This window comes from Nelumbo nucifera, chromosome 4 (genome assembly GCF_055504915.1).
Source record: "Nelumbo nucifera cultivar China Antique chromosome 4, China Antique-T2T, whole genome shotgun sequence".
Classification (NCBI taxonomy): domain Eukaryota; kingdom Viridiplantae; phylum Streptophyta; class Magnoliopsida; order Proteales; family Nelumbonaceae; genus Nelumbo; species Nelumbo nucifera.
This window is the reverse complement of record NC_142652.1, coordinates 93,278,313-93,305,504: the sequence shown is the minus strand read 5'-3', so window position 1 is coordinate 93,305,504 and position 27,192 is coordinate 93,278,313. Positions and strand designations below refer to the sequence as shown.

The window sequence follows — 27,192 nt, the reverse complement described above, 5'->3', positions numbered from 1 at the left end:
ACTGAATATTTCTTCATTCGCTGCAGTAATGGCACTTCCCTCTTCACTCGCGTTGTCCCTTTCTTCAACCTCAACACCACCACCAAGTTCCGTTCAGTCAAGCCTTCCAGTACTCTCCCATTCCACACGCGTCGCTAATTCTTCTCAGCTTCAACTCCGTCGACTCAGGCTAACCCAAAGCAGAAAACCCCGTCATCTAATCAAGGCAATTGAAGAAGGGCAACAACAAGATAATGAATCTGCAACAGAGTCCACACAACAAGATTCCACATCCGAAACAGAAACCACGGCGAATTCTGACACAGTTAGTCTGTCTGAATTGGGTTCTGAGATCAAAGAAGCAATGAAAACAAGGAAAGAGAGAGAAGAAAGCAGCGGAGGAGGAGACCTGTGGAGCGGAGTAGCAGAGGAGGTCAGGGAGATCGAATGGCCGGTGTTTGGAAAGGTCTTGGGTACTACCGGCGTCGTTTTGGGCGTCATCGCTGGGTCTAGTGTTGTGTTGCTCACCGTGAATGCTGTCTTGGCTGAACTCTCCGATCGTATCTTCTCCGGAAAGGGTGTTCAGGATTTCTTCAGTTAGTTGCTTAATTGTAGAAATTTGAATAATATTCCAAAAAATCAAAAAGGTTGATAATGTTTTCCGCTACGTCCATCTCGTTTCTATATTTCTTGCTTGCAATTTCCTTCGCATCTGATAAAAGATGGCTTTCCTTGCAACCTTTTTGAATTGCTAATTCTACAATTAATGAAAACCTTATTCAGTGGAATTAGTTGATTAGTTCAGTTTTCAGTGCAACTTTAAAACCATACTTCTGTTAGAACCTTGGCTGTATTGGAAACTGCTGATGATATTCTTCAGGGTCACTTTTTGGAACAATGGTTGTTATCCCAATGTGTTCTCTATATTTATAAACAGTTTAGTTACTTTTTTTGGTAAACAAATAATTTTGTTACTTAAGACATTGATGTTAGGTTCTTTTAATACAGAAAATAAGAAGATAGGAAAACGTTTAGTCAAACAAACGTTGCTTGATGTTTCCTAAACAATTATCCATCAAAAAAGAAAAAAAAACTAAACAACTTGACTATATATTCGCCGTGCTTCTTCCTAGTAAAATGATCTATCACCCTATTATTAGAAAACAATTTTTATCAGTTTGTTTTTTTTGGAATATTTGAAAAGTTGTATTTTTTTTTGGGATAAAAATTAACATAATTTTATTAAGGAACAAAACAAAAACCTGAACTACCCAATTAGGCGCTGAGCAAAAAAAAAAAAAAAACTGCCCAATTAGGCTGTAGGTACTGTGCATTTGATAAGTTGTATTTTTTTTTGATTGGTGATAACTTTTATGTGCATTTTAAAATTTATTTTGTTCATGGGCACGTTTGCAGTTATTTGCACTGGTACCTGCACCAGCATGTTGTGTACTAGCTATTTTTCTCTTCAGGTGAAGTTACACAAATGTCATATCAGCCAAAGATATGCCATAGATTGAGAAATTATTTCAGATCTGATGGAGATCCAGAGAATATTTTAGATTTATTTCTTGGTTTAGTTACATTTGATTAAGAAGATATGTTGTAAATCTCAAAAAGATTGAGTGTTCATCTATATATATCATTGTAAAGACTGTTTTGAGATGATGAATGAACAGATTTTGAATTTCCCTTGCAAGTATTATGGTTTGGTGCTGACTCCTAGAGGAACCTAATGGTGTGATTCCATTGGGACCTCTCTATAGTTTACTGCAATTAGCTTAGTTCTTGTTTGAATGTTGATCTGTTAAATCTTGTATGTTTTTTATTGTTCTTATGTTCTTGCATTCTTGGTTATCTCCTTAACTTCTATATGCCCCTTACCCTCCCCTAAATATTTCCTTTCTTTCCTTAGCATTTTCTTTGCTACTGAATCTCTGCAGTTATTTCTAACTAATACAGCAGACATCCTTATCAATTCTGTTTTTTTCCCCAAGCCTTAGGTACCATTTGATCTCAATTTCACCCCATTTTCAATTCGGCTTCTTTATGGCCTGGAAATTGACTAGAGTTTTCTTCCATGAAGGATCTAGAAGGAACCTTCTAAACATGTGTACATGAGGGAATATGTAGCAAGGATCTAGAATTCTTTATGACCATTAGGATGAGGGAAATCACCATCCTGATCTGTTTCCTAGATTTTTCTGTCTTCCTCCCCTAGGAATAGATGTATTCAATGAAGCTAGGCTAAGAGGTCCACAAGAATATCCTCTTCCAAATCATTATATGGAATCTAATGAGATTAGGTAGCTTGCTCATTGCCTGAATGAGATGGGGAAAATCCTCTTTCTTTCTCACATTTCAGAGAATCAGATTACCTGAATCCCTGGGAGCTTAATGCAATTGTTGATTGCCTTGCTAACGTGGTCTGGATGGGATTTTTTGAATGGCAACTGCTCTATGCCTACATAATCTTTTAATCTTTTGCTGTTGATAGCTGGAGATTCGAATTATATTTTGTATACTCCCATGCATCCTCACACATAAACCTGCATTTATTCAAATCTCTCTTTATTTATTGCCAAGAGAAGTAGAGAACAAACCAACTTTCTGAGACTTATGTTTTTTTTTTCATATCTGTGTTCTCAATCTAATTCTTAATAGCACTTATGATTCATTTCTCCTCAAGGGAAAGGGGGACCTATTCTGTGTAGTTCAGCACTCACTTAAACTAGACAGCTTCTAGGGTAATCCTAGTCAATGTGATTGAAATATTAATAGATTGGATCAGCATTACCAAATTACCAGTTAATTCATTTATTTACCAACTGATTGTAGCGGAGACTTGGGATCAAATCCAGCTGTCATGGGGGAGGGGGTTATGGGGGCTACCCCCCAACCCCCATTGTGTAGCCCATGAAGCAAAACAAAAAAGTTAATTCATATATTTTGGACGAGTTTTACCTATATATTCTGGACAAGTTTTACTTTGCTTTGGTAGACTAACTTTGATGTGGAAAAGTTTCAATAAAGGACCTTCATATTGCCAAAGAAGATCTGAACTCTTGCATCCTATTGTGACTACACAATTGCTGTATATGGAAAAGACATTGGCAATTTTAAACGTTCTCATCAGGTTTGTTGCTTATATGCTTTGTTTCTAGAGGTTTCTTTCTTTATAGGAGATGACATGCTAAAATATTTTTTCCTTTCATAATTATGGAAAATTATATAAAGGGAAAGGGGTGATGCCCCAAAGAAATGAAATATGATGCACATGGGCTGTCCCCCCCAAGTTCCTAAATAGGGAATCACAAGAACTTGTAACCCATAATTGCACTTGGTCCAAGTTTGTTCAAAGGTTCTAGTATCTTATTTTCTTAAAGACTACATAGTCAACTTTGGTTAAAAGTCCTCTTTCAAGACTGTTGTTAGAAACCATTGGGAGAGTGGAGTACTGGACCAGAGGTATTATTGTAATTTTCTCATTAGTTCTATTATGAATAAAATTAAGAAGGATAGGCATGTGACCTATTCTCTTCCTTGCTCTGTTCTACATCTCTTCTCCTTGCAGACATTGCCAAGATTCACAACTTGGTATTAGAGCCATTAATAGAAATAAGTGATTGATTGCATAGTATTATTGCTGATGTCGTCATGATGTCTAGGTGACATCAACTTCTGTATGGATGTGAACCCTTGAGCAGGATGGATTCAATAGTTTCTTATGAGACCATTTATGAAATCTAGGAATGATTTTTCCAGGATTTTGATTCCAATTCCGATTCCGGATGTGAACCAAACGGACCTTAGAATACCATCATGAAAAAATCTTAGAAGTCAATTGCATAACATATTCAAGAATTTTGTGAAATTAAAATTGGGTGCACCAATTTTTAAGTATGCTTTTATATTCTTCATGGCCTTAAATTGGTAGGCAAAGCAGGTTCTTGATTTATCATGTGTTGGAATCCTCCCTTTTCTTCTCTGTGTTGCCTATGGTTGCAGAGTTTATCAGTTGAGTACCTTGCTTGGTTATTCTGTAGAGTGGAGAAGGCTAAGGGAGGTATTTGCCATTGGGTTATAAGCTTCTAGGTAATGGCTATTCTTGTTCTTTAGGGAGGCTTCTTTTTGTCCTGCAGGGAGTATTTTCTGGATTTTTGGGATATCTTTGTGCATCCTTTTTAAGGGGGTGGTCATAGATATAATTGTGCTTCTTTCCTCTTTGACTTAGCACCTCTTTGCTACTCTTGATATTTAACGAAGCTACAATGTCTATTAGAAATATATTGAAAAGTTTAATTATTGACCTTTCTTAGAAAAGTAAGAATACTATAAGTTAGGTTTGGTAATAAAAATAAAGAGGTCTACATAGTTTGCCTATATTTAAGAACAAAGGCGATATGCAAAATTGTAATAACTACTGTGGGACTACACTTGTCAAAAAAAAAAATTGTGGGATTAAATTCACGAGCTACACTAAGAAACTTTGGGAGAGAATAATTGAGCAAGGGTTACGACATGAAACGGGTATGGTAGAGAATCAATTTGGGTATATGTTAGGGAGATCAACCATGGAAACCATTTCTTTTGAGACGATTGAATAGAAAAATTTAGAGAGAACAAGAGATTTTCATCTAGTGTTCATTTATCTACAGAAAGCATATGATAGAGTCCCAAGAGAGATAATATGGTGGGTCTTGGTAAAGAGAGGGGTTCCAAATAGTACACAGACCTAATTAAGGATATGTATGAGGGTGCAACAACCAATGTTAGAACACCTGTAGGAGAGACATCAGATTTTACACTTATGATGGATATTCACCAAGGTTCTAATCTTGTTTATGGCCTCTTTCTTTTTTTTTTTGATAAATTAAATCATTTCCATTAAAATAATGATTAGATACAAGAAAATCCCCTTAGAGGCGCGAGGTGCAGCCTCTCCGAACAGCAAATACACAGACTACAACAAAGAATACATGAATGTTGATGTTAAAACAAGAGTTACAGTTGTGCTCAGAACAATGTTTCCCTATTTATCCCTTGTTTTGCCAAGACATCGGCAAAAGCATTAGCTGATCTCCCAACCCACTATACTGTTATAGACATATTTCTTGTCAGCCATTTGAATTTCTTTAGCTCATTTTTGTAGCCCCAAGTGACATCCTCCGGATTATTTAACCAGTCCACCACTGTCTTAGAGTCTCCTTCAATTAGAAGCTGCTCCACGCCCACTTCTTTTGCAAGAAGTATTCCTTGTATTGCATCTAACAGTTCTGCTTGAATAGAGTTCTGAACACCTAAAGGGCCAGAGTAGAGTAAGACAACCTCTCTAGCCTCATTCCTCAGTACACCTCCCATCCCAGAGGGACCCGGGTTACCCTGGCTACTCCCATCAAAATTCAGCTTCAAAGAACCAAGAGGAGGGGGGACCCATCTAGTCAATACCCTTACCTTGTAGGAGGAACAGCTTGCTACCAAGTTTCAATCCTTCCAACAATTAGTAAAAGAGAAATGGTTAAATAATTCTAGAGTCTTTAACCAATGTATTGACTTGGACATAATGCAGTCCTTTAAAGCTTGACTGCTTCTTCCTTTTTCTTGGAAGATTCTGGCATTCCTTTCTTCCCATACTGTCCATAACAATGCTGCTCGCGAGCATCTCCACATTTTCCTTCCTCTTTTATGGGGCCAAGAGAAAAAAGAAGGGTTAAAGATTGTGCTTACTTCTGCTGGCATATCCCAACTATACCCAAACAAAGATAGAAGCCAAACCCAGAGCTCTGCAGTTACACTACAAGATAAAAATAGATGATTACAATCCTCACCATGAGATCTGCAAAGAATGCACCAGTTTGGTGAAATACAATGGACAGGTCTTCTCTTTTGTAGGTTATCCATCGTGTTTACTTTACCATGCCACACTTTCCAACACAAGGCCATAACCTTTGGGGGGGGGGGGGCTACACCAGACTTCTTTGGAAGGGAAATTCTGTTGAGAGGAAGTTTGGTAGAGGAACTTGAAAAAGGAGCCACAAGAAAAAGAGTCATTAGGGTGAATGACCCAAATCCTTTTATCAAGTTTCGAGGGATCCAGCCAAACCTTATCAAGGAGTCATAGAAAAGTAGACAAACACTCAATTTCCTCATCCCTTAACCCTCTACGGAAACCAAAATCCCAAGACAATACTGGCAAATTTAAATTCGACGGAAGGAATTTTGAGTTCACCTCTTTTTTTGTACAAGGAAACAAAGTACAAAGAAGAAAAAAGGTCTTTTAGAGGGAGATCTCCAACCCAAATGTCCTCCCAAAACCGAATAGAATTACCAGAACAAGCATCATACCTGACACAGCTAAGGAACTGCGAAAGAATTTTGTGAATTGCTTTTCAAGGTGTGGCTAGGTTAGCCCTCCTTGATGCACCATAATCCCAACCACTCTCTGAACATCCATGAATACTCATCACTACTTCATGCCAGAGTCTATCCCGCTCCAAAGGCCACCTCCACAGCCACTTCCCTAACAAAGCTGAGTTCATTTTAAGCACATTCTTGAGCCTTAATCCTCCTTCCTCTTTGCTTCTACCCACAACCCCCCAATTAATTAAATGATCTTTTTTACCTTCTCCCAGTTCCCAAAGAAAATCTCTCATCAATTTTTCTAATTTCTTTGCTTCCCTAGACGGTATCCTAAAGACAGAGAGATAATAGGTAAGTAGATTCATGAGGGTAGCTTTTATCAAAGTGATCCTCCCACCCAAAGAGATATAATTTTTCTTCCACACAACTAATCTCTTTTCTAACTTCTCCAAGACTGGGGTCTAGAACCTACTATCTCTAGGATTTGCTCCCAACGGAAGCCCTAAGTAAGACAAAGGCCAGGAAGAAATGGAACTCAAGACAACCTGCAAGCACCTCAACCTTCTCAAAGACTAAATTTACTCCGACTATGCAACTTTTTCCTAGATTGATTTTCAAATTGGAAACTCCTTCAAAAACTATAATCAATTCTTTCAGGTTTTCCACCTTCTCACCAAAGCCTCCCTCACAAAAGATCATCAAGTCATCTGCAAATTGATGGTGAGTGATTGGAATTCGGTTTGTGCCTACTCTCCAACCCCTTATCACATCTTCCCTATCAGCCCTAGTGATAATTCGACTGAACACATCAGCTACCAAGGTAAAGAGGAAAGGTGAAAGTGGGTCCCCTTGTCTAATACCCCTACTAGATGGAAAAAAAATCCCTCACCACCCCATTTACTAGGATGGAATAGTGATAAGAGCTGACACAACCAGTCATCCAACTACACCATCTTTCCCCAAACCCACACTTCCTCAAGACCTCTAGTAGGAACTGCCAGTCCACCAAGTCATAGGCTTTCTCCAGATCAAGCTTACAAACAAAGCCTCTCTGCTTGGACCTCTTCATCTGTTCCACACATTCATTTGCAATCAAAATCTAAGCAAGTATCTGATGCCCTTGGATGAAAGCCCCTTGAGCCTAACTAATAATGGAGGGAAGGATTTCTTTAATCCTCAAAGACAGGACCTTGGCCAGGATTTTATAAATACTAGTCACCAAACTAATTGGCCTAAAATCCTTAGGATGGAGAGCATCAGCTTTCTTTGGAACAAAGGCCAAGAAAGTAGCATTAATGCTTCGGCTAACTATATGCTTCTCTGCAAATTCATTAAAGACCTCACAAAGATCAACTTTTATCACCTCCCAACAATCTTGGTAAAAAGCCATTGTAAAACCATCTAGTCCTGGAGCTTTGGATCTATCCATCAAAAACACCGCCTTCCTAATCTCTTCTTCCTCAAAATTTCTTTCCAATCATCTAACATGATCTTCTTCCAACCTTGGCCAATCAACCCCTTCTATTTCCATCCTCTATTCCAAGGGTCTTCTGTAAATCGATTTGAAATGATCCACAAACTTCCTGACAATATCATCCTGGTTAGTGAATTCCTCCCCTCCTACCTCTAACTAAAACACAAAATTTTTTCTCCTCCCATTTGCTACATCATGGAAAAACTTAGTATTCCCATCACCTTCCTTAATCCACCTATGCCTCGATTTCTACCTCCAGCTTATTTATTCCCTCAGTAGGACCTCTTCTAGGTCCTTCTTCAACTGTCCCCTCAGAACTCTCTCTCCCTCTTCCATTCTAGATCATAAGCATGAAAAGAATTAAATAAGTAGTAAAGTGGTTTTAAAAGAGATGATTGTGTTTCATTTGACTTGGTTAAAGTGGGCAGTGAAGGAACCAAGAGGAGATATGAGATTGTGAGTGTTTACATAAAGTGGCACTTTCACATTCTTATGGGTGTTCATGGACCTATTGGTGATGGCATACTTTTGACTTAATAAAGGTTGGGGTCCTCTCATTCATTTTGTATAGGAGGGGGTTTGGCCAATGCAACCACTGGAGCAAGGCATGTAGTCTAGGTCCTTGCAAGCCTATACATTTTCCGCACAAGATAGGGGACATGCTACCCTTGTTTCCTATTCAGATGAGAATGAGACGAGTCCTTGGGAGTTAAAATTCAATTTCTGATGACCTAGCTAAGCAGGTTGTGGGAAGGGCGGTTTTTTTTTTTTTTTTTTTTTTTTTTTTTTTTGTAAAGCAATAGTTCTATGCCCTCCAAATTTTTGGTAGAGGGATAGGGCCTCAAGTACATTTTGCATTACTATTTTACATCCTTTTATGCACACTTCTTTTTATCTCATTGAAGTAATGGTTACTTTCCTCTCAAAGGAATAATATTCAAATAGAGGGGTTTAGTTTTGTTTTTGTTTTTGTTTTTTCCAGTTAAACTCTCCTATTTGAGACATTCTGTTTAGTTTGATACATGTATATGCTTATTTTTCTCTTGTTTCTTAGCTTGTCCCTAATAATGATATTGTAATTTATGTACATTTCTGTTGATGTTTAATACGAAATTTACTTATCAGATAAAATGCAGAAATGGTAAGGGGCATAACTTAGCCTCAAAGGTATACTTATTTCCTTTTGCCCACATTTCTCGTATGCTGGATAACAGGTCTGAACAACTTCCTCTTGGCCTGCCTAGTATAGTGTGCCTTCGTAAGAAATGACACTGCTTGTCTGACAAAGATAAATGCAGGGTTTGCAGTGCCTTATCCATTTCATCCTAAAGAGAAAATTTATATTCTCATTTAACTTACAAGCGCTGTTTATGGTTTCTCTGGTATAGCCTTACTCAAATGGATACTACTGGATCAAAATTTACACCGCTCAGTTTTCTGTTCTAACTCCTCATGACTATATGAGAAGCTAATGAAAGGTTTAAATTGATTTTGAGAATTTAAACATTTCGACTGCATTGCTCTTGCACAAATCCTGTCAAGTATCGTCTATAGGAGAAGACCAAATTGATCGATTCAATGGATAAGAAATACACACAACAAAGCTCCTTAAAAATGGGGATCCATCTGAATTGCACCTTCGCGAGAACCCGTTTTCTAGATGGGTTAACTGAACATTTCATGATGACAGGTTCTTACGTCAAACAATTGTCAAACTTTGCTTAAATGACGAGGAAGAAAAGGAATATTTTGGATTACTGGTTGAGCAGTTTGTAAGACAGTAAAAAAATTGAAAGTATTTTATCTAAATGCATTTACAAGGTTTCCCGTACAAAGCTATATGTGCTGTAACCATACCAATCTTCCCAAGAACCTTGCTAGAAATGACAGTTGGATTTTCTGTTATATCCTGTTTTATTCTATTTCATTCTGATTTTTTAACAAATTAATATATAATGCTAGGCATTTCCTATGTTCCTATCTCCTTTAAATTATCTGCATTGCTGCTCATTTGCCCATTTCAATGTTTCCGTGTTTCCTACAAGCTGAAAGCAAGAAGCATCTGAATTTTTACTGGTATGATATTTCTGCCTCTTCAAGAAGTCCAGCTTGTTCTTGGATGTCGATCATGCAACTGAAATTTTTGTTCATGGGTTCAATATTTATGTTTCTATCATTACAGAAATAGTTTCTAACCTCATTGACCATGCCTGAATGACTGCAGACGGTTAGTGCACCAACAAAGCTTGACATTATCAGCTCCCAAAGCAAGCGCTTAACAACCTCACAGCTGTAAATCCACTTAGCTTGATTCTTTTTCTGCAATTCGTCAAACAGGTACCAGAATTCCCTTAAAACTTCCCATTCCCCACATACCCACTAATATAGAATTCCATGATATTGTCCTTTTTCCATTTAGGGGCCATTGCTTGGTGTGATGGTACTTGGGCTGATAATGGTCACATCATGGCCCTGTTGTAAGAGGGGAAAGTTGGTCAATGAATATCCTTTTTTCATTCACCAACTTTATAATATTCTTCTTTTGTATTTAGTAATGGGTCCAATGGTAAAATCAACTCCAGTAAATTTTATAAAATATAATGGAACAAATTTGTTCATTTTAATATTAACTTTTTATAGGTAAAAATATTCTGTTAGTTACTGGGGAATCTTGGGAGTCAAAACAATATGGGTAAATGAATTTATTTAGGTAAATGTTACCCGGGTAAGTTACAAAGTTGTAAACAAACGAAGTCCATGTGCAAAAATGACAGTTTAGGTCTGGTATCAAGTCCAACCCTATCCAGACTATGTACTTGGGACCAACATTGGGTTGTGTTCTTCTCAGCATTTTGTCAAGTAACCTTTTTATTTATCAAATTTCCCAAATTTATCAAAATCCATGATGGAATTCCTGAATTCCATGCTACATCAGAAATATTACACTCTTCATCAAACAAGCGACAAGATTTGGTCAGGCAATGACTTTGTAAAATGCTAAAAAAGTGAGATCAAATTAGAGAAAGGGTGTAAAATAGTTCTCTAATGGTGCTGTGTTTCATCATGTGTCAACCAAGTTGGGCATAGGCTTTCCAAGGATACGTGGTAAGCCCAATACAACCACGTAAGCCAACTAAAAGTGGGGCTAGGCTGGACCAGGTATGTCCCCTCCCATCCTCTATCAAGGGGACAACACAGACGAACACCAACATAAGTTATAGCAGCTTGATGGGCAGATCTCACTACACACGACAACTTAATTTCCACCTGGCTGCAAGCTTAAGCTTGGATCAGATCATAGGTAATAAAATTCGAGTCGTCCGGCCAAAAAGATGCTTTACAATAAGCTGAGAACAATCTACCTCCGATACTATCCTTCCGAAACCATGAGACTTGGCAAAAATAATTCCTTCTAAAGCTGCAATGGCTTCTTCTTCAAAGGATGATCCAGCTGAACACCGTCTACAGCCAAAAATTATAACATGGGACTTCAAAGAATAATCTGCTTATTCTCTTTTAGAACAAATGACCAGTTCCCAACATACCAGCAACAAAATTCTAAATTATTTAATTTATTTATTCTTTTATTATGGTTAATGCTTGTGTCAAAGAAAATTTCCAGGACAAAAATAAGAATTTGGTAAATAAAAGTTTTTAGAGAATAAAAACCTGTACAGGGAGGAGGGTTAATCACATCCCCGAGTATTCAGCCTCTGAACCTGCAGGTTGGCCGTGATCACTGGGAACGCTGTGGTTAATAAAGAGACAGAAACTGAATCAACGTTCTATCTCCTCCAACGGTGAACATTGTGAACTGCATGGATGGTGGAACAACGTTCAATCTTAGAGGTTCGGGCTTCCATTGAATAGGTCGATAATACAAAAAGGGTATTTTCGTCATTCAAAAATTTTAATCAGACATAATAGTAGTAGAAATTTTTTTACAACACGGATATGAATAAAAGGAAAAAGGATCTCAGAGCTTCTTGTAACTATTTTTTTTTTCGATCCAAGAATTTGGTTGTGACCTCGGATCACCAAACACTCAAAATGGAACTCATCTCCTTTTTTAACCACTAAAAAGGAAGCAAATCCTTATCAACCAGACTACCAAACGCAGCCTTAAGAGAGTAGAAAATCAAATCTTGCGTCTTTTGCTTAAATATAGCAAGTTCTTACTCCGTTTATCAAAACTTCCCATGGATGATGGATCCGATCCGATCAACAAATTTATTAGGGTTGTGATATTCACGATAAACAGGGCAAAAATTGCTTCTGATCTCTGGATTTTAGATTGGATTTGACTCGAGGATGGAATTTAATGCAGAACTGAGGAATCTTGAAACAGATAGACCACTAACCAATTCACTTGATGAACAGCTTCTTTTGACTATTTCAAATTCTCGGATAGGACGAATCAAATATCAATTGCATGCACCCTCGTAACATGACTAACAGTCGGTTCTGTTTCAATTGCATGCACCTTCCTAATCTGCTTCTCTCTCTTTTCCTCTTCGTTCTCCTTCAACAGCATAGGAGGGAATAAAAGTGGGGTTAAAAATTTAAAATTTCTTGGAGCTCTAGACTCCCGTTAACAGTCTGGACTCCATTAACTTGTAATTAATAAAGGGAGAGACGTGGCACTTTGCCATTCTTGGTTGCAGAAAATTTTCTGCACCTAGGATGCAGATGTGAGCTCGTTCTGAAGTCCCCCCTATGCCATATATAAACCTGTGAATCTTCACTCCCACTAAAAGCTTGGTTAAATCCACCAAAGCAAGGCCTAATAACACATCTGGTGCTCTTATGGACTATGTACCTGGCAATGAATTTCAGATCACCTTCAATGTTCCAAAGATGAATTTCCTGATTTAGAAGATTAACCAGCAAAGAACCTACCGTCCCTTGATAATGAGAACGTAGCTATGGGCTGACCCTCTTCAATCAATCGCTCAACTTTTGCCTCCCTGTCAAGTAGCAATATAACAGTTTCTCGACACATGGTTATAATCAACTTTCCATCATTTGTAATTGCCATGTCTGAAATCTTCAGTGTCCGCTGTCCCATCCAGTATCCCAACTGTTTCCCATACAAATGCTCTTGTCGGTCATACCAGAGAATAACCACTTCCCATCCGGAGACGGGAGACCATCCACAATACATCAAACCTTCACCAGCTTTCTCTATAAATACGGAGGCATTGACAAGAGCTTACATCCCAACCTCTGATAACCTCTTCCATTCCACAGGTGAGGACTTTGGAGTTGGTGGTCATTGGGGCTTCAAGACAGTCAGAACAGGGTTTTGGTGGCCCTCTAATTTGTGTTTCAAGGACAGTCCACAATCCTTGTTGACATCCCATATGATTGCTGAGCAATCATTATTGATGAGGCTAAGTACTTCCCATTGAAATCGAATTTGGTACTCACAAAATTGTGCTCACACCATTCTCACAACCCTTTTCAGCCATGCATTGGGAAATTCTCCCCATGAATAAAAAGATACAAGTATGGAGATGTTCCCAATGCATGGCTGGAAAGGGCTGTGAGAACGGTGTGAGCACGATTTGTGAGGACCAAATCTGCCCTCCTTCCCATTGTGTGAAAACAGCAAAAGATCAGACTTCATCCTGGTGTTCTTGCAATACCTGAAAGAGAAAGAAACATGCACAATAATATTAACCCAACCACCAATCAGAACTAAATATTTTCACTCCTGAAAACAAGAACACTCCATGCCAAAATAATAGAAACTCCTTTTATCTCAAACATAGCAACAACCTCATCACCCCCAATCTTCAGCTCCAAACTTTAACTTTCAGAAAAACTACATACTCATCCCAGAATCAGCAACCTCAATCCAACTTGTACAAATAAGAACCTCCTAATGTCATAAATTGTGCTCCCTTCTAGTACCAATCAGATCTCTTTTTTTACTGATTGGTATCTGTAAGAATTATATTATCTATTAATCATGTAAGAAGAAATAATCCATACAGCATGCCAAGCATCCCCAAGGAAAGTGCAAAGCACTCTACAGAAGCATTTCCTCCCCTACAAATGGTTGTTTACAACATTACCCCAGAATATTTGTGCCCTGTATATACTCCTTGCCAGTCGTTACATCAGCTAGCACATTTGCTGATCTTTAAGTCCAAGTAAAATTTGCATTCATTTCAGTTGTCAAGTTTCACAGCTCCTACAAAAGATTCAAATATTCCTTGAACTTAACATCATTGTCACTCTTAGACCTTGCAGTGCCGCTATCAACTCAACCTTGATTGAGTTTCCTTCCCCTATGGGCCCAGAGAATAAATGCCAAGATATTCCCATTGTGGTCTATAAAAGCACCTATTGCTGGATGCTCTGGGGTTGCCCATGCTGCATCCATCAAAGTTTATTTTGACTCCACTCTCCATTGGAGGAACCCATCACATGGAGACTACACTGTCAAAAGCTTTGTTGTTTTGATTCCATGCACAGCTTTGATTTGTATGCTTTCCTTCACCGCTTATAGAGTCCTAGTACCAATCAGATATCCACTGACTCCATTACTTTGGCAGCTGGATTAATCCTTCACTAATCTTTTCTAATGAGCCTTCTCAACCTTCTTCACCTTCTTATACTTATCCCAAATAACCCCCCCCCCCCTCCCAGATGAACAAGACTTTCAACACTTGGATACCTTCTTTGTTTTTCTGTCCTTGAAGCATCTGACCGCGTTAGGAATCTTCTACACCTCCCTCTGTTCTTTATCCCCATATTCTTAATACATTTGGGACTTAAGGAATTTTATGACTTGGATAGACCATCTTTTCCATGTGGTTTTCAGGATGCCCTTACTGTAAGGGATTATACCTTTATATAAAGCATATTACCTTGGAGACTGAGTAAAATATATAGAGTGAGAGAATCTTTTTTGTTATCCATCACAAAAAAGAAACTAAAAAAATGCTGAAAAAGGTAAAGTAATCTATTTAAGGATGGAAGACCAGATTACAATACAGGATATTAAAAAATAACCAGGTCATAAAGGACACTTTGGAGGGAATTGGGGCGTTCCAAAGCTTCTGACAAGGTAAAGTAATCACCCCGGTAATCAAACTGAGAAGTCATCATTTCATTCCCAACCCCACCTTCTGCCCTCAGTCCTACCTATTTGGGCTTTGACCCTGCAGTTTATTGAGAATATCAGCAGCTCCATCAAATTCTCAATCATAAAAAGTCCTACAAAATTTTGGAATCACATAATCTAACTCCCTCCCTCTACATTATATTGAGATACCACTGCCTCTTTGTCTTCAACCATTGCAAATAGTGTTAGGAATAACTCCAACAGAGGCCTACTGTCAGATCAACAATCCGGCCAAATTTTAATTTTTCCCCATCGGAGATGCTTGGGACGTAGTACCCCCATCATCTCCTTTAGTATTCCTATCTCTTTATGTACAAACAATTAAAAAAAAAGCAAAAAATAGCAGCAACTTCAAATATTATTATGAATAACCAGACTTTTTCTACAACATTTCTTACCTGCCACAAGTCTGGTGTCAAATCTTTGGCTTTATGATAGTGAGATTAGTAAAAGTTGCTTCTAGTTTGGAATCATATATTCTGACAGAAGTTTTTCTAATAATAGCAATTGATATGTAGGAAAAGAAAACAAGAGCAATAAATTCAAACTGAAGTTAAAATTTAGAAACCAAAAGCACTGGCTTTCAACATCTCATAGCCATTTTTATCCTTCTACTGCTAAAATCTTAAACTATTAAAAGAATTTAAAATGTATCAAAAAATAAAAATTTCCTTTTGACTAATCCCTTTTAAAGGTGAAATGTCGTTGCTTTTCACTACCAAACTTAACTTCAATCTAAGTATATGTTAAAATAATTTAAGAACTACAAAAGAGAAAAATATACACCATGTCTTTCCATTACAAGAACCATAATTAATTCATTAACTCCATCAAATATTAATATCTAACTCCAGACCTCTTCTTCAATTTTGCAAATTCAAATTCCTCCACAACCCCCACCCAAAATACAAACAAGAAAAAAGGACAAATACAAAAATATACCCAAAGTAAACATAATTGTTACTTCAAACATCTAAAGTTTTCAAGTGATTGATGAGTTCTATAGGAACACAAAATATATTAAAAGGATACACGTATTGTCAAATTCCATGTGTAAACAAGCCCATTATTCTCATCAAATCCATATGCCATATATTTCATTTGGTAAAGTATCTCTTGCAATAGGTCATGGTATGTAACAGTGATTTAAAAGGTGCACCTCAAGCGCAGGCGAGGTACATTTCAGAGTAGGCGCCTCGCCCAGGTCCTAGGAGCAGCCCTTTCAAAAAGCGCACGCCTGGTGTGCCTTGTGCCTCAACCCAGGCATGCACCTTTTGAAACTTTGACGCTTTTTTTGTGTCTAGCGCCTGGTGCGCCTTGCGCCTTAGCCCAGGCATGTGCCTTCCGAGGACCCCCTAATTGGTAATGTTGTTCATTCATTCATGCTAATAAAATGTCTTCTTAAAAAGTAATAAAAACTATAAAATCATTATTTTTTGTGTGAGAAGTAAGAATTTAAACCTAACGTGGACTTGTTTGAGCTTGCTTCGAGGGGCGTGGTACAAAGGCAACTCGTAGAGTCAGGAATGTAATATGTTTTACATCACATTAGATACTTGAAGTAATGCAATTGAGAAAAAAAGAGATTGTGGGTTTTATATGCTTGAAAATGTTTTATATATTTGATTTTATTTTTAAATTCTCTTTTTTTTTTTTTTGGAAAAGGTAAAGTAATATTTATTGAGAATGAAATACACACTGGAGGAACAGGCTGACTGATCTAAACAGCGATTACACAAGCCATCAAGACAAGGAAAAAAATACATCTGATACATTCAGTTTCTAAAATCTGCCGCCACGGACAACCAAGAAATCAACTTGCCAACTAACTTCTGGGTTAGGTCCTCCAGACTTAGAAACTTGTTGCTGAACACCCTTCTATTCCTCTCAGTCCAGATACACCACATTACAGCACTTGGAATCATTTTCCATAAAGTCTTCTTTTTCTTGCTCCAGCCCACAATATGCCAGCAGCATAACAGCTTTTTTACTGACCTCGGCATCACCCAACAAACCTTCAAGAACTTGAGGAGGTGGTTCCACAACTGAGCCAAGAACGGGCAGTGTAAACACAGATGATCAGTAGATTCAGCACTGCACCCACATAAGCTGCAAGACTGGTCCAAAATCTGAATTCCCCTGCTTACGAGGTTCTCCTTGGAAAGGCATTTGTTAAGAGCCATAGTCCAAACAAGGAAACTGGCTTTAGTCGGACTGATAGGATTCCACACTTGCTGAACTGGGAAATCAGGAACACCCTTCCTACCAATCCTAGCCGCCAAAGATTTAACAGAGAATATCCCATCAGGATTCCACTTCCAATGCCATTTATCCTCTGTACTAAAGTCCATCTCTTGATGCTGTAGACAGGTCAAAAGATTCACTGCCTCGTCCACCTCCCAATCAAAGAGATTTCTACAGAAAGAGAGAGTTCAAAGAACAGAATCACCAGAAATACTATAGCACTCAGCAACTGAGGCCTCTTGGTCTGAAGCACACTGGAAGATGAGAGGGAAGGATTCAGCAAGAGGAACATCTGAGCACCAAGGGTCCTTCAAGAATTTGATCCTATTACCATTACCAGCCCTGACTGAGATCACCCTGGCCAACTCTGGAAAATGCTTCACTATCCCCTTCCACAGAGAGTTACCCCAGTTAGGAGGGGGGTCCCTAGATCTCCAATTTCCCCAGCTCACACCATATTTGCTAGCTATGAGAGATCTCCACCAAGCATCAGATTCTACAGCAAATTTCCAAATCCATTTACATAGGAGAGCAGAGTTAAAATATTTCAGTTTCCTTATACCTAACCCCCCTTCAGATTTGGGAAGACAGAATTGTTCCCAACTCACCAAGTGCACTTTTTTCTCCTCTTCCCAGCCTCTCCAAAGGAAATTCCGTTGAAGCTTTTCAATCTGATTTGCCACCTTCTTAGGAATAGAGAAAAGAGATAGGAAGTAGGTAGGCAAATTGGAGAGAGTACTCTTAATCATAGTCACCCTCCCCCCAAAAGAAAGGTATTTAGCCTTCCAAGAAGCCAGCTTCCTTTCCAATCTCTCAAAAACTGGGTCCCAAATAGCAGAAAAATCACCACTCACCCCAAGCGGGAGTCCTAAATATTTGACCGGGAGAAATTCAATCTGACAAGCCAGAATACCAGCACACTCAGCTAAATTGGAAACAAGTCCAACTGGGATAATTTGGCTCTTATTCCAATTAACTTTCAAGCCTGTAATCACTTCAAACCAAGAGAGAATCCCAAGAATTAGCTCCACCTAAGAGGGGGAAGCATCCGCAAAACATACTGTATCATCTGCAAATTGAAGAATGTTCACCTTCTCTCCCCCCGGCACCATTGCAAAAACTTCCCAATCCCCTGAATCAGTAGCCTTCTTGCAGAAAAGAGTGAGGATCTCCATTATACATAGAAATAACAGAGGAGATAGACCCCTGGAACTATCAAAGAAACCTACAGATTGTTCGTTTACCAAGACTGAGAACTTTGGGGAAATGATACATGCTTTCATCCAATTCCTCCATTTCTGCCCAAAATTCATCTGAAGAAGCACAAGGTCTACACATCTCCAGTTAACATGATCGAAGGCCTTCTCAATATCAAGTTTACAAATCAAACCCGAAGAATCTTCTTTTTTCCAGGAATGAATGAGCTCATTGGCAATAAGAACTGAATCTAGCATCTGTCTACCCGGAATAAAAGCACTTTGGTTATTTGAGATAACCCTACCAAGAATTGCTTCCAATCTTTGTTTAAGGACTTTAGATAGGATTTTATAGAAGCTATGCAACAGACTAATTGGCCTAAAATCCTTAATATTCACAGCACCTTCAATCTTTGGAATGAGGGTTATAGAGGTAGTGTTCAGACTTCTCTGCAATGAACCCCTCTCAAAAAAGTCCTGGAAAACATTCAATATATCCTGTCTCACCACATCCCAGCATTTAATGTAAAAGAGATTTGTAAGACCATCGGGCCCTGGAGACTTTTCATCAGCCAACAACTTAATAGCTTCTTTAATTTCCTCCTCAGAAAAAAGGTCTCTCAATGAAAGAAGACTGCTCATCACTCAGCTGGTTAAAAGAAAGGGATCTTGGAAAAGGTCTGAATGCCTAAGATTCCTTATACAACTTCTTGTAAAAGCTAGTTGCCACTAGCTTCATATTAGACTCAATGATACCTACCCTGCCCTCTCCCTCCAGCCTAGTAATTACAGAAGCTCTAGCTTTGGTATTTGCCATTTTGTGAAAATAATGTGTATTCCTATCCCCCTCTTTCAGCCACGCCACTTTGGCTCTTTGTCTCCATTTAATTTCTTCTGCCACTGCCAATTTGTCAAACTTCAACTTAGCCTGAAATCTTTTTAATCTGAGCTCCTCAACAATAGGACCTAATTCTTCAGCTGTGTCAATCTCCTTTATGGTACTCAGTAGAGCCTTCTTCTCACCTCCCACCTGCATATCCTCCCAAATAGACTTCAACAAACAAAACTAGAGAGTCATCCTTAAACCAAGCATTCTCTAATTTGAACGGAATTTTGTTCTCTCTCTAACACCACAAACCAGTTGAATGGGAATATGGTCTGACACTGGCCTTGGAAGGGCAATCTGCTTAAACTCCGGAAAAACATCCTCCCAGTTAGAAGTAACCAGAAACCTATCCAGCCTCACTAGGGTAGGAAGGTCTTGATTGTTGGTCCAAGTATACCTATTGCCATGAAGGGGTAAATCTTGAAGCTCAAATTTGTTGATAAAATCAGCAAATTGCACCATATCCCTAGATCTTCTTCCCCCCGAGCTTCTCTCCTCCCCAGAAAGAGTGACATTAAAGTCCCCACCAATAACCCACAGGCAATCCAGACTTCCCCTAGCCACTGCCAACTCCTCCCAAAACTCCTCCCTCCGACTTCGGTCATTAGGACCATACACATTAGTAACCTAACACACATTGCCATTTGCAAGTTTAAAGACAAGAGAAATTGAAAAAAGTCCAATCTGAAGAGAGATCAAGCTGCAAACAGTCGGGTCCCACATACTCAGTAACCCCCCTGCACTACCAACTGCCAACTTCGACCTCCACCTAACCTCCCCCTCCCCCCAGATACTCCTAACCACTCCAACCTCCACAGATTCCAATTTAGTTTCTTGAATCAATACCACTTTTGAACCTGAATTTTTCAAAGAGTCACAAACTACCAGCCTCCTTCTCCCCGACCCCAGCTCCCTAACATTCCAAGATAAGATCTTAAGCTCCATAACAAACTAGGAACAACAGAACACTTGGCACTTAAGCCTTTCTCCCCCACCCCCTCCCCTCACTCCTACCAACTTTATCATTAAGGTTCCAAGTCAAGCATAGCAATCCTCTACTTTTAGATTTGTTGCCCCCCTTCTTTACTACAGCTTTCCCCCTGGCCATACTCATTCTTTTCTCTACCGCCTCCAAGTACTTAATTGTTTCCTCTTCCAAGCCTTCTAGCGAGATCCCCAAAAACTTTCCCAATCCCATCAACTTAGAAGAAACCCATGACGAATCAAAAACACTTTCAAACTGCTCCCCTACCTGGTTTGACTGATCCACTAATAGATTGTTATTCTTCTGAGACTGCCCAACCGTGACAGCAAACCTATCCGTAACACAGAGTTTGCTACCTCCCACCTGTGGCCCAACACCCTCAAGAATACCTTCACCACCTGCAATTTGAGAATCTGCAACCACCATCACTATCGGATCCACCTCCATCAACTCCTCTTCCTCTCTCAGCACCGCTAGTTGGTTAGACTTTAGCCGAGTCTCGCCTACCAAAGCAGACGCTTGGGAAGGACAAGATTTCACAACCCTAGCGCCGGGATTTGAAACTCCCTCTCCGCCTTTCTTCTCCCTACCAGCAGTAGTCCCCCTTCGCTCCTGAGAATCCCGAGCCTCCCCAAAACCCACACCCTAAAGATCACCGCCAACCTGAGGACTGAAATCTGGCGTTAGGTCCGCCCTTCGAACAAAGGATGGACTAGACTCAATAGAACCATTGAGTCCAGGCCCAGCTTCCAGAATAAAAGGTTGAAGAGTTGGTTGGGCTGAATAAAGCATTCCAGACCCATTAACTTCATCCAAAGTCCCATGGGCCCACTGAGACTCGGGTAGGGGAGGCTGACAACCCTTCTGACAATTCTCTGGCGCACTAACTTCCCTAGGGGCCAGTTGGAGCTCTGCAAGGCATTCTCTAATTAAGGCTTTAATGGCCTCAATACCCCAAACCTGCCCGCTACCCCTCATATTTGAATTTTGAATCTCCTTCACAGCTAGATCCTAGGCAAACCCATCTGTACCATTCGAAATCACCAACATCGGACGGCTCAAAAGAACCCTCAAACCTGCATCTTCTTCTCTATCTACGGTCATCGGAGAAGCAACCCGCGTCTTCGTCTTCTGATACCTCTTTGCTACTGAAAAACCGGGAAGCTCACTTTCGCCAAAATCTTCCAAGATTAACGTTTTGGAGCAGTTTGAACTCTCTTTGTCTTCTTTAAGGACATCGCAAGACAGCCCTTCTCCACCTCTCCAACTTCGGACAGACGGCAGAACTTCTTGCCAGATCTGAACCGTGAAGACCACTTCCCCTGCTACCACTTCAACCTTGCTTGGAATTTGGTTTCCCCTGCAGATTTTCATTCTTACCCACTCGCAGGTCGCAATCTCCAGCGGGTAATCGTCTGTCTCTATAAAACCCCCACAAGCATCCCCAATAGCCCTTATGACACTTGGGCACCATAGCAGGAGTGGCAGGTTGTAAACCCTAACACAGCATGACTCCAAGTCCTCTCCTACTTCGAAGGGATCAAGGTAATGGCATCCCGCACTCGCCCCCCACCAGTCCAACAAAAGGGGGTTTCTTCCCATCTGCCACGGACCTTGTCTTAAAACCCAATCCGCACCAGCTCTTGACAGACAAATAAAGAGGAATAGACCATCTGCCATTTTCTTCACTCTCACACCCCCCACCTCTCTCCAAACGTCGTTTGCCCACCTCTCTACCTCCTTAATCTCCACCCCCCATTGGAACCTACCCACCAAACAGTTCCTCAAAAACTCTCTTCTCGTAGTCACCCCCTGAGGATCCGTTGCTACCACCCTATTACCATTAACCCATTTCACCTCTAACTCCCCAAAAGTAAGCCAAACCCCCGCCGCCACCACTTCTCTGTAAGAAAGATTGCATCTTACCCTCCCTTCGTTCTCCAATCTACGATACCAGGTAGAAGCTTCCCATCTTCGCTTCCCCCCACCTGCTCTATTATAAGAGAATCTGCGCTCCATCAATAACTTCAGAAAAGAAACTAAGTTCTCATTTGAATATGCTTTACATGTTATATTTATGTATTTTAATATTAGATAATAGGTTTTCTAAAACATTTATTTTAAAATTAAAGTTTATATTTTTATTAATATTAATTTTTTTTATTCTTTTGGCATTTTTTTTATTTTTTAGCCTTTTTTTTGCACCTTGCTTATAAAGGCGCACGCCTCACCTTGCGCCTCAGGTGCAAATTGATCTTTGCACCTTGCACTTTTAAAACATTGGTATGTAAATTGCATTGATGGCCAAGAGAGGCATTTAATTTAATGAGCCACTAAAGAAAGACAAATGAGCAAACCAACATCTAATGGTTTATATAATTTGACACAATCAAGAGACCATCTGATTGGTGTCCTGCCAATGAGATGATGATGAATTCTTGATTTATTGGACATGTTGTTACTATTATCTACCTACCATAATGCTGCTCATTTCGGATTATCTTTATTAAGTTTGTAAAATGTTTTAAAACGTGGAGACGTGACGCGAGGCGTTCCACTACATAGAGGCGTGAGGCATAGTTCAGTATGTAAGAGGTGTAAGCCTCCTTAAGAGTAGGGGGAGTAGGGGGGGAGGAGGAAGATGAACGAGGATCTCATTTTAATAAAAATCTTTTATATTAAGAAGAATGAAAATACATAGCACTAGTTGAAGGGGGGGGGGGGTACACGAAATAAAGTCTGATAAAAAAAAGACTGTTGGCTGCATACTGAAAAGCTAGAAAATATAAAGTTTTTAATAATGTTGATCCAAATCCTATGATGCTTCTTGAACATATTCAGGTTGGATCAGGAGAGCAAATCAACTATGGAGAGAAACTTGCAAAACTATTCTTTGAGTGGTAACCAGAGTCCATCCAATTCCTTTTGGATGCTGCCTCAAGCAGGACGATTCTAAGTAAACTCAGAAGGTGGTCTTAAAGAAAACGATGTGGCTGCTTTTGGAATGTTAATCAAAGAGAGCCAAGGTTTTTGTAGCAGCAAAATGAGGGATGTGCAAAGCATTCTCCCCAGTGGAAGCAGATGCAATATCTCTTTTTGAAGGTCTAACCCTGTCCAAAGTTCAAAATTTCATCACATAACAGCCTGGATTGGTCGATATGTACCGTATCGGTGGGTCACCGATACACAAAATATGGGTGTTTTGGGCTGTTGACCTATTTCAGGGGGTAGACAGGCCTAAAACCTACCCCCTGACTTGCTTTTGAAAAAAAACACTAAAAACAGGTGGGCGCATGGTTGAAAGTGTGCCACAAGATGGTGTATTGAACTTTGAACCCTGTCAAAGGAATTGGCTGACATAATGTCATTATTCTAGAATCTGTAGCTTAGAACTGGTCAACAATTTGTCCAAAAAGAATATATCCAGGTGGTTTTCAGTTTTGTGCCTCATAATTGCAACAAGGCTACACACTTCATTGTACAGCATGGCTTTATAGTTAAGCAGGAATTTATTTCTTGTGGCTCCTATTTGGATTTAAGACATTGTGTAATAATGAATCAATGTGTTGAGAACTAGATATGCTACTATTTTTTATTCTATAGTATTTTCCTCTTCTTTAGTTGTGTTTGTCTGGTATCTTCAGTCTGAGTCTTTGTTGCTCGTGTTGGTGCTGATTCTATGGTTTCTGTTCTGTTGGCTTCAACCACAATTTTGAGATAAAAGCGCCATTTCCTAAATAATTAATATGACACCAATAACCAAAATAGGAGGCTCTAGATTGTAACTGATCTCACAAATGTAACAAACGCATAGTTTGATAGACGATAAATTCTAGTTAAATCCGAAATACACCAAAACTCTTAGAAAATTCCCTCCTCTGTTGCAAAAGAAAAGAAAAAGAAGTAACATTGTCTTTTTTTTTTAACTTTGGCCGAAAACAACCCAACAACTACTAATTACCTCACTTTTTGGATCCAAGCGCATCAAACAGCATCTTCAACTGGTCCCTGAATAAATCAACCCGCTTCAGGTGCATCTCAATCTCTGCCATATGCAATTTCCTCCACCTCTCCTCCAATTCCTTCACCTTCGAGCTCCCCATCAAACCCAAACCTTCTTTCACAATACCCTCTCCAAAATCAGGCCTTGCCAATTCCGTGATTTTCCCAAGTCGGAACGATTCCATTAGACATGGGTACATAGAACAATTTAGCTCTTCATCGGCCTTCGCTGCAGCATTTGGGGCCTCTCCCGAAGAAGGAACTTTTACTTGAGCCGAACCGACAGCATTTTCAGCTTTCTGTTTCTTACCCTTCTTCCCATCATCAGTAGCTTGATTATTGCCACCAGCATTATCTTCGAAGCCCCATATCTTCTTGGACAATTCGAATGCCTTCGATTCGTGTGACTTAGAAAAAAGAGGGTCCTGGCCTCCTTTCCCTCTGCCCACATTGGTCTTGTACTTCTTCCTTAATCGACGGATTTTATCAGCTAATTGGTTCTTATTTACATCAACGTGGAGCGATTTCTTGATGAACTCATGAAACCCGGCCATGTCAGTCCATGGGTCAGTGCCTTTCTTTGAGTAATCCATTATACCCTTCAAAATTATGATTTCGTCGTCTTCGCTCCACAACCTCTGAAACAATTGCTTCTTGGCATCGTCCCCAGGCTTCTTCTCAGTTTCTTCTCCTTGAAGCGACCCGTTCTCATCGGCATCTGAAACCTTCTTCTTTTTACTCTTGGGGTCCCTGTTTCCTTCTTTATCAGTCTCCACGGGGCGTTTTACTGTGGTGGTAGATCTTGTGGGGCTGTTCAACGCCGGAATAGGAGAAGATCCTGGCTTCGTCGGAGGCTTCTTGGGCTTGGGTATGTCGTCCATAGGCTTGGAGGTGATAGGCTTTATACTTGGATCGGCACCTCGAGCGGTCTGGCGGGGTTTTTCTGGTGATGGTTCCGAATCGGAACCGGACTCTTCTTGGGAATCGAACTCTTCATCTTCTTCTTCTTCATCATCCGAGGGACGGTGGGCTTGACGACCCGACACAGCATTTGAAGTGGGCGTGGATTTAATGGTCGGGTTCTTGGCAGAGGATCTCTTGGCGGAAACTTGTTCGTGTTCATCTTCTTCTTCGTCCTCTTCTGCTTCTTCTTCTTCAGCTTCTTCCGGTTCTTCTTCTTCTTCTACATCTTCAGACGAGGAGGAGGCATCCGGTGGGTTGTCAAGAAGTGATGAGCGTTTCGGAGGCATCTTCTCTCCGGGAGAAAACAAAGGGTCTGAACTCTAAGTTCGAACTTCGAACCAGAGAAAAGTAGGGTTTTTGGATCTCTGAGTGTCGCTCTCGCAAAATTTTATATAGCAGCCGGGCTGGGTCCAATTGCCCTTCGTTTTGTGAACATGCGAAAAGCGTGTGGTGGTGCGTGCCTGGCAGGTGTTCATTTTACAGTTCAGACCGCCAAATCGAACGGAACCAAACTTAAATTTTGGTTTGGTTCGGCTGAATTAAAAACGGTTTGGCTCGATTTAAGATTCTTCTAGCGGCTGTTTGGCATCGTTGCCGTTTCCTGAAGCAACGGCGCCACATAGGAAAAAAACGGTGCTTCAGGAAGCAGTCATTTGTTTGGAACCGTTTTTTATAGAAAACGGTGCTTCAAGCCACGCCTTGGAAATTGGGAAGGTATGGCTTGGGGCAACGCTAAATTTGGCGTTTCCTGGAGCTGCAGCTTGTTGCTGCCAATAGGGCAGTGATGTGGCACTGGATAATGGGTAGTAGTGTAGAAAACGTTTCCTAGAGCATTGGTACCAAACAGAAAAAAAAGTTATTGTTGCTCCAAGAAACGTTCTACTTGGCAGCAACAGTTCCAAACAAAAAAAGGCTTCCAACCCACACATCAGCAACATCTGCATCTGTAGCATTGATGCCAAACATATACCTAGTATGTGTTTGGAACCATGGACGTTTATTTATTAAACATTTTGTACTTGATTTATTTGAAAAATCGAGAAAAGCAATAATAAACTCGTTTATTATAGTTAGGCGTCATTAGGCACTACATCAGCAAAATAGTGAATAAGTGCCTACCCGTTGGGAGAAGCACTAAAATGAAGCTTCTCCCAAATAGTAGGAATGCACATAAACGGAAGCCTACTTTTACAAGTCCCTATGCATACGGGTTCACATAATGGGGGAAACGCTGAAGTGGCACCTATGTGGCAGCGTTTATTTAATAAATGCCCACGGTTCCAAACACCCTCTAAATTGCAATTCTTGTCGATTTCCATCATTTTTATCAAACCAAATCCTAAGTTTTTTTTTTCTCCGTAAAACTGAATATTGTTATTTAAACTTAGGTTAACTTAACCAGGCCGAGGAATCCAATGATATACCCACATGACTAAACAATTTTGCAAAGCTGGGCCATCTGAAGGGGGGATTGGATCTGCTACCTAATTACAACTACACATGGGAAATATCTCCCTTGTCATTTATGGAAAATGTTCCCAATTGTAGGTATGGATGTGAGGACAATTTGTGGGTAGTAGAGATCCTGCCCATAGGGGCCATTTGAATAGAGCAACACCACATTATTAAATCCCTCAAAACCATCGATGCTAGCAGTATGATGCACACTCGACTCATCCTCTTTTCCAACCTCCTCTTCTCCATTTGGTCCAAAAAGATCAGTTGAAGTAGCAACTTCTCCAGGAATTGCAAGACCCATAGCTTGGCACAATTTTTGTCATGCAACAGGATCATTCCACTACTTCATCATTGCAGCTGGACCACCAGTCCCAATCTCCTCTAGAATATGCTTCAGCGATGGGTCCTCTGAGGTGAAGATGCGAATTAGGGAAGTTGTCATTGCTCATCCTCTTCTTCTTTTTTTATTCTCTGTTTAGATGTGGACTTTCTTAACATGGTTTTCTGCCT

General features: G+C 39.9%; 3 protein-coding genes across 6 annotated transcripts; 1 reads left to right on the top strand and 2 right to left on the bottom strand.

Moving 5' to 3' along the window:
* Positions 1 to 783, top strand: SECE1 (secE/sec61-gamma protein transport protein). The gene has a single exon (XM_010277530.3). It carries the CDS (start codon positions 29 to 31, stop codon positions 578 to 580), a length of 552 nt encoding a protein of 183 aa, XP_010275832.1. The 5' UTR covers positions 1 to 28; the 3' UTR covers positions 581 to 783.
* A 9,100-nt stretch (positions 784 to 9,883) lies between these two features.
* LOC148800863 (uncharacterized) lies at positions 9,884 to 19,030 on the bottom strand. Its single transcript, XM_088903854.1, has 7 exons — positions 18,254 to 19,030; positions 17,448 to 18,088; positions 16,964 to 17,363; positions 12,713 to 12,893; positions 12,633 to 12,654; positions 11,176 to 11,275; positions 9,884 to 10,132 (listed from the first exon to the last, which is right to left on the bottom strand). The coding sequence occupies exons 1-7, from the start codon at positions 19,028 to 19,030 to the stop codon at positions 9,884 to 9,886; spliced, it is 2,370 nt and encodes a 789-aa protein (XP_088759980.1).
* Positions 10,664 to 25,632, bottom strand: LOC104610761 (STOREKEEPER protein-like). 4 transcript variants are annotated; one of them, XR_016068526.1, is made up of 3 exons: positions 24,221 to 25,632; positions 11,483 to 11,627; positions 10,664 to 11,275 (listed from the first exon to the last, which is right to left on the bottom strand). XR_016068526.1 is itself a non-coding variant. In XM_088886339.1 (2 exons), exon 1 carries the CDS (start codon positions 25,509 to 25,511, stop codon positions 24,222 to 24,224), a length of 1,290 nt encoding a protein of 429 aa, XP_088742465.1. In that variant the 5' UTR covers positions 25,512 to 25,602; the 3' UTR covers positions 10,664 to 11,275; position 24,221. The 4 variants fall into 4 exon arrangements, 3 of the variants coding, with proteins under 3 accessions (XP_088742465.1, XP_010275842.1, XP_088742466.1); XM_088886339.1 differs by lacking the exon at positions 11,483 to 11,627 and having other exon boundaries at positions 24,221 to 25,602; XM_010277540.3 differs by lacking the exons at positions 10,664 to 11,275; positions 11,483 to 11,627 and adding an exon at positions 11,760 to 14,985 and having other exon boundaries at positions 24,221 to 25,602.
* Between the last annotated feature and the right edge of the window lie 1,560 nt (positions 25,633 to 27,192).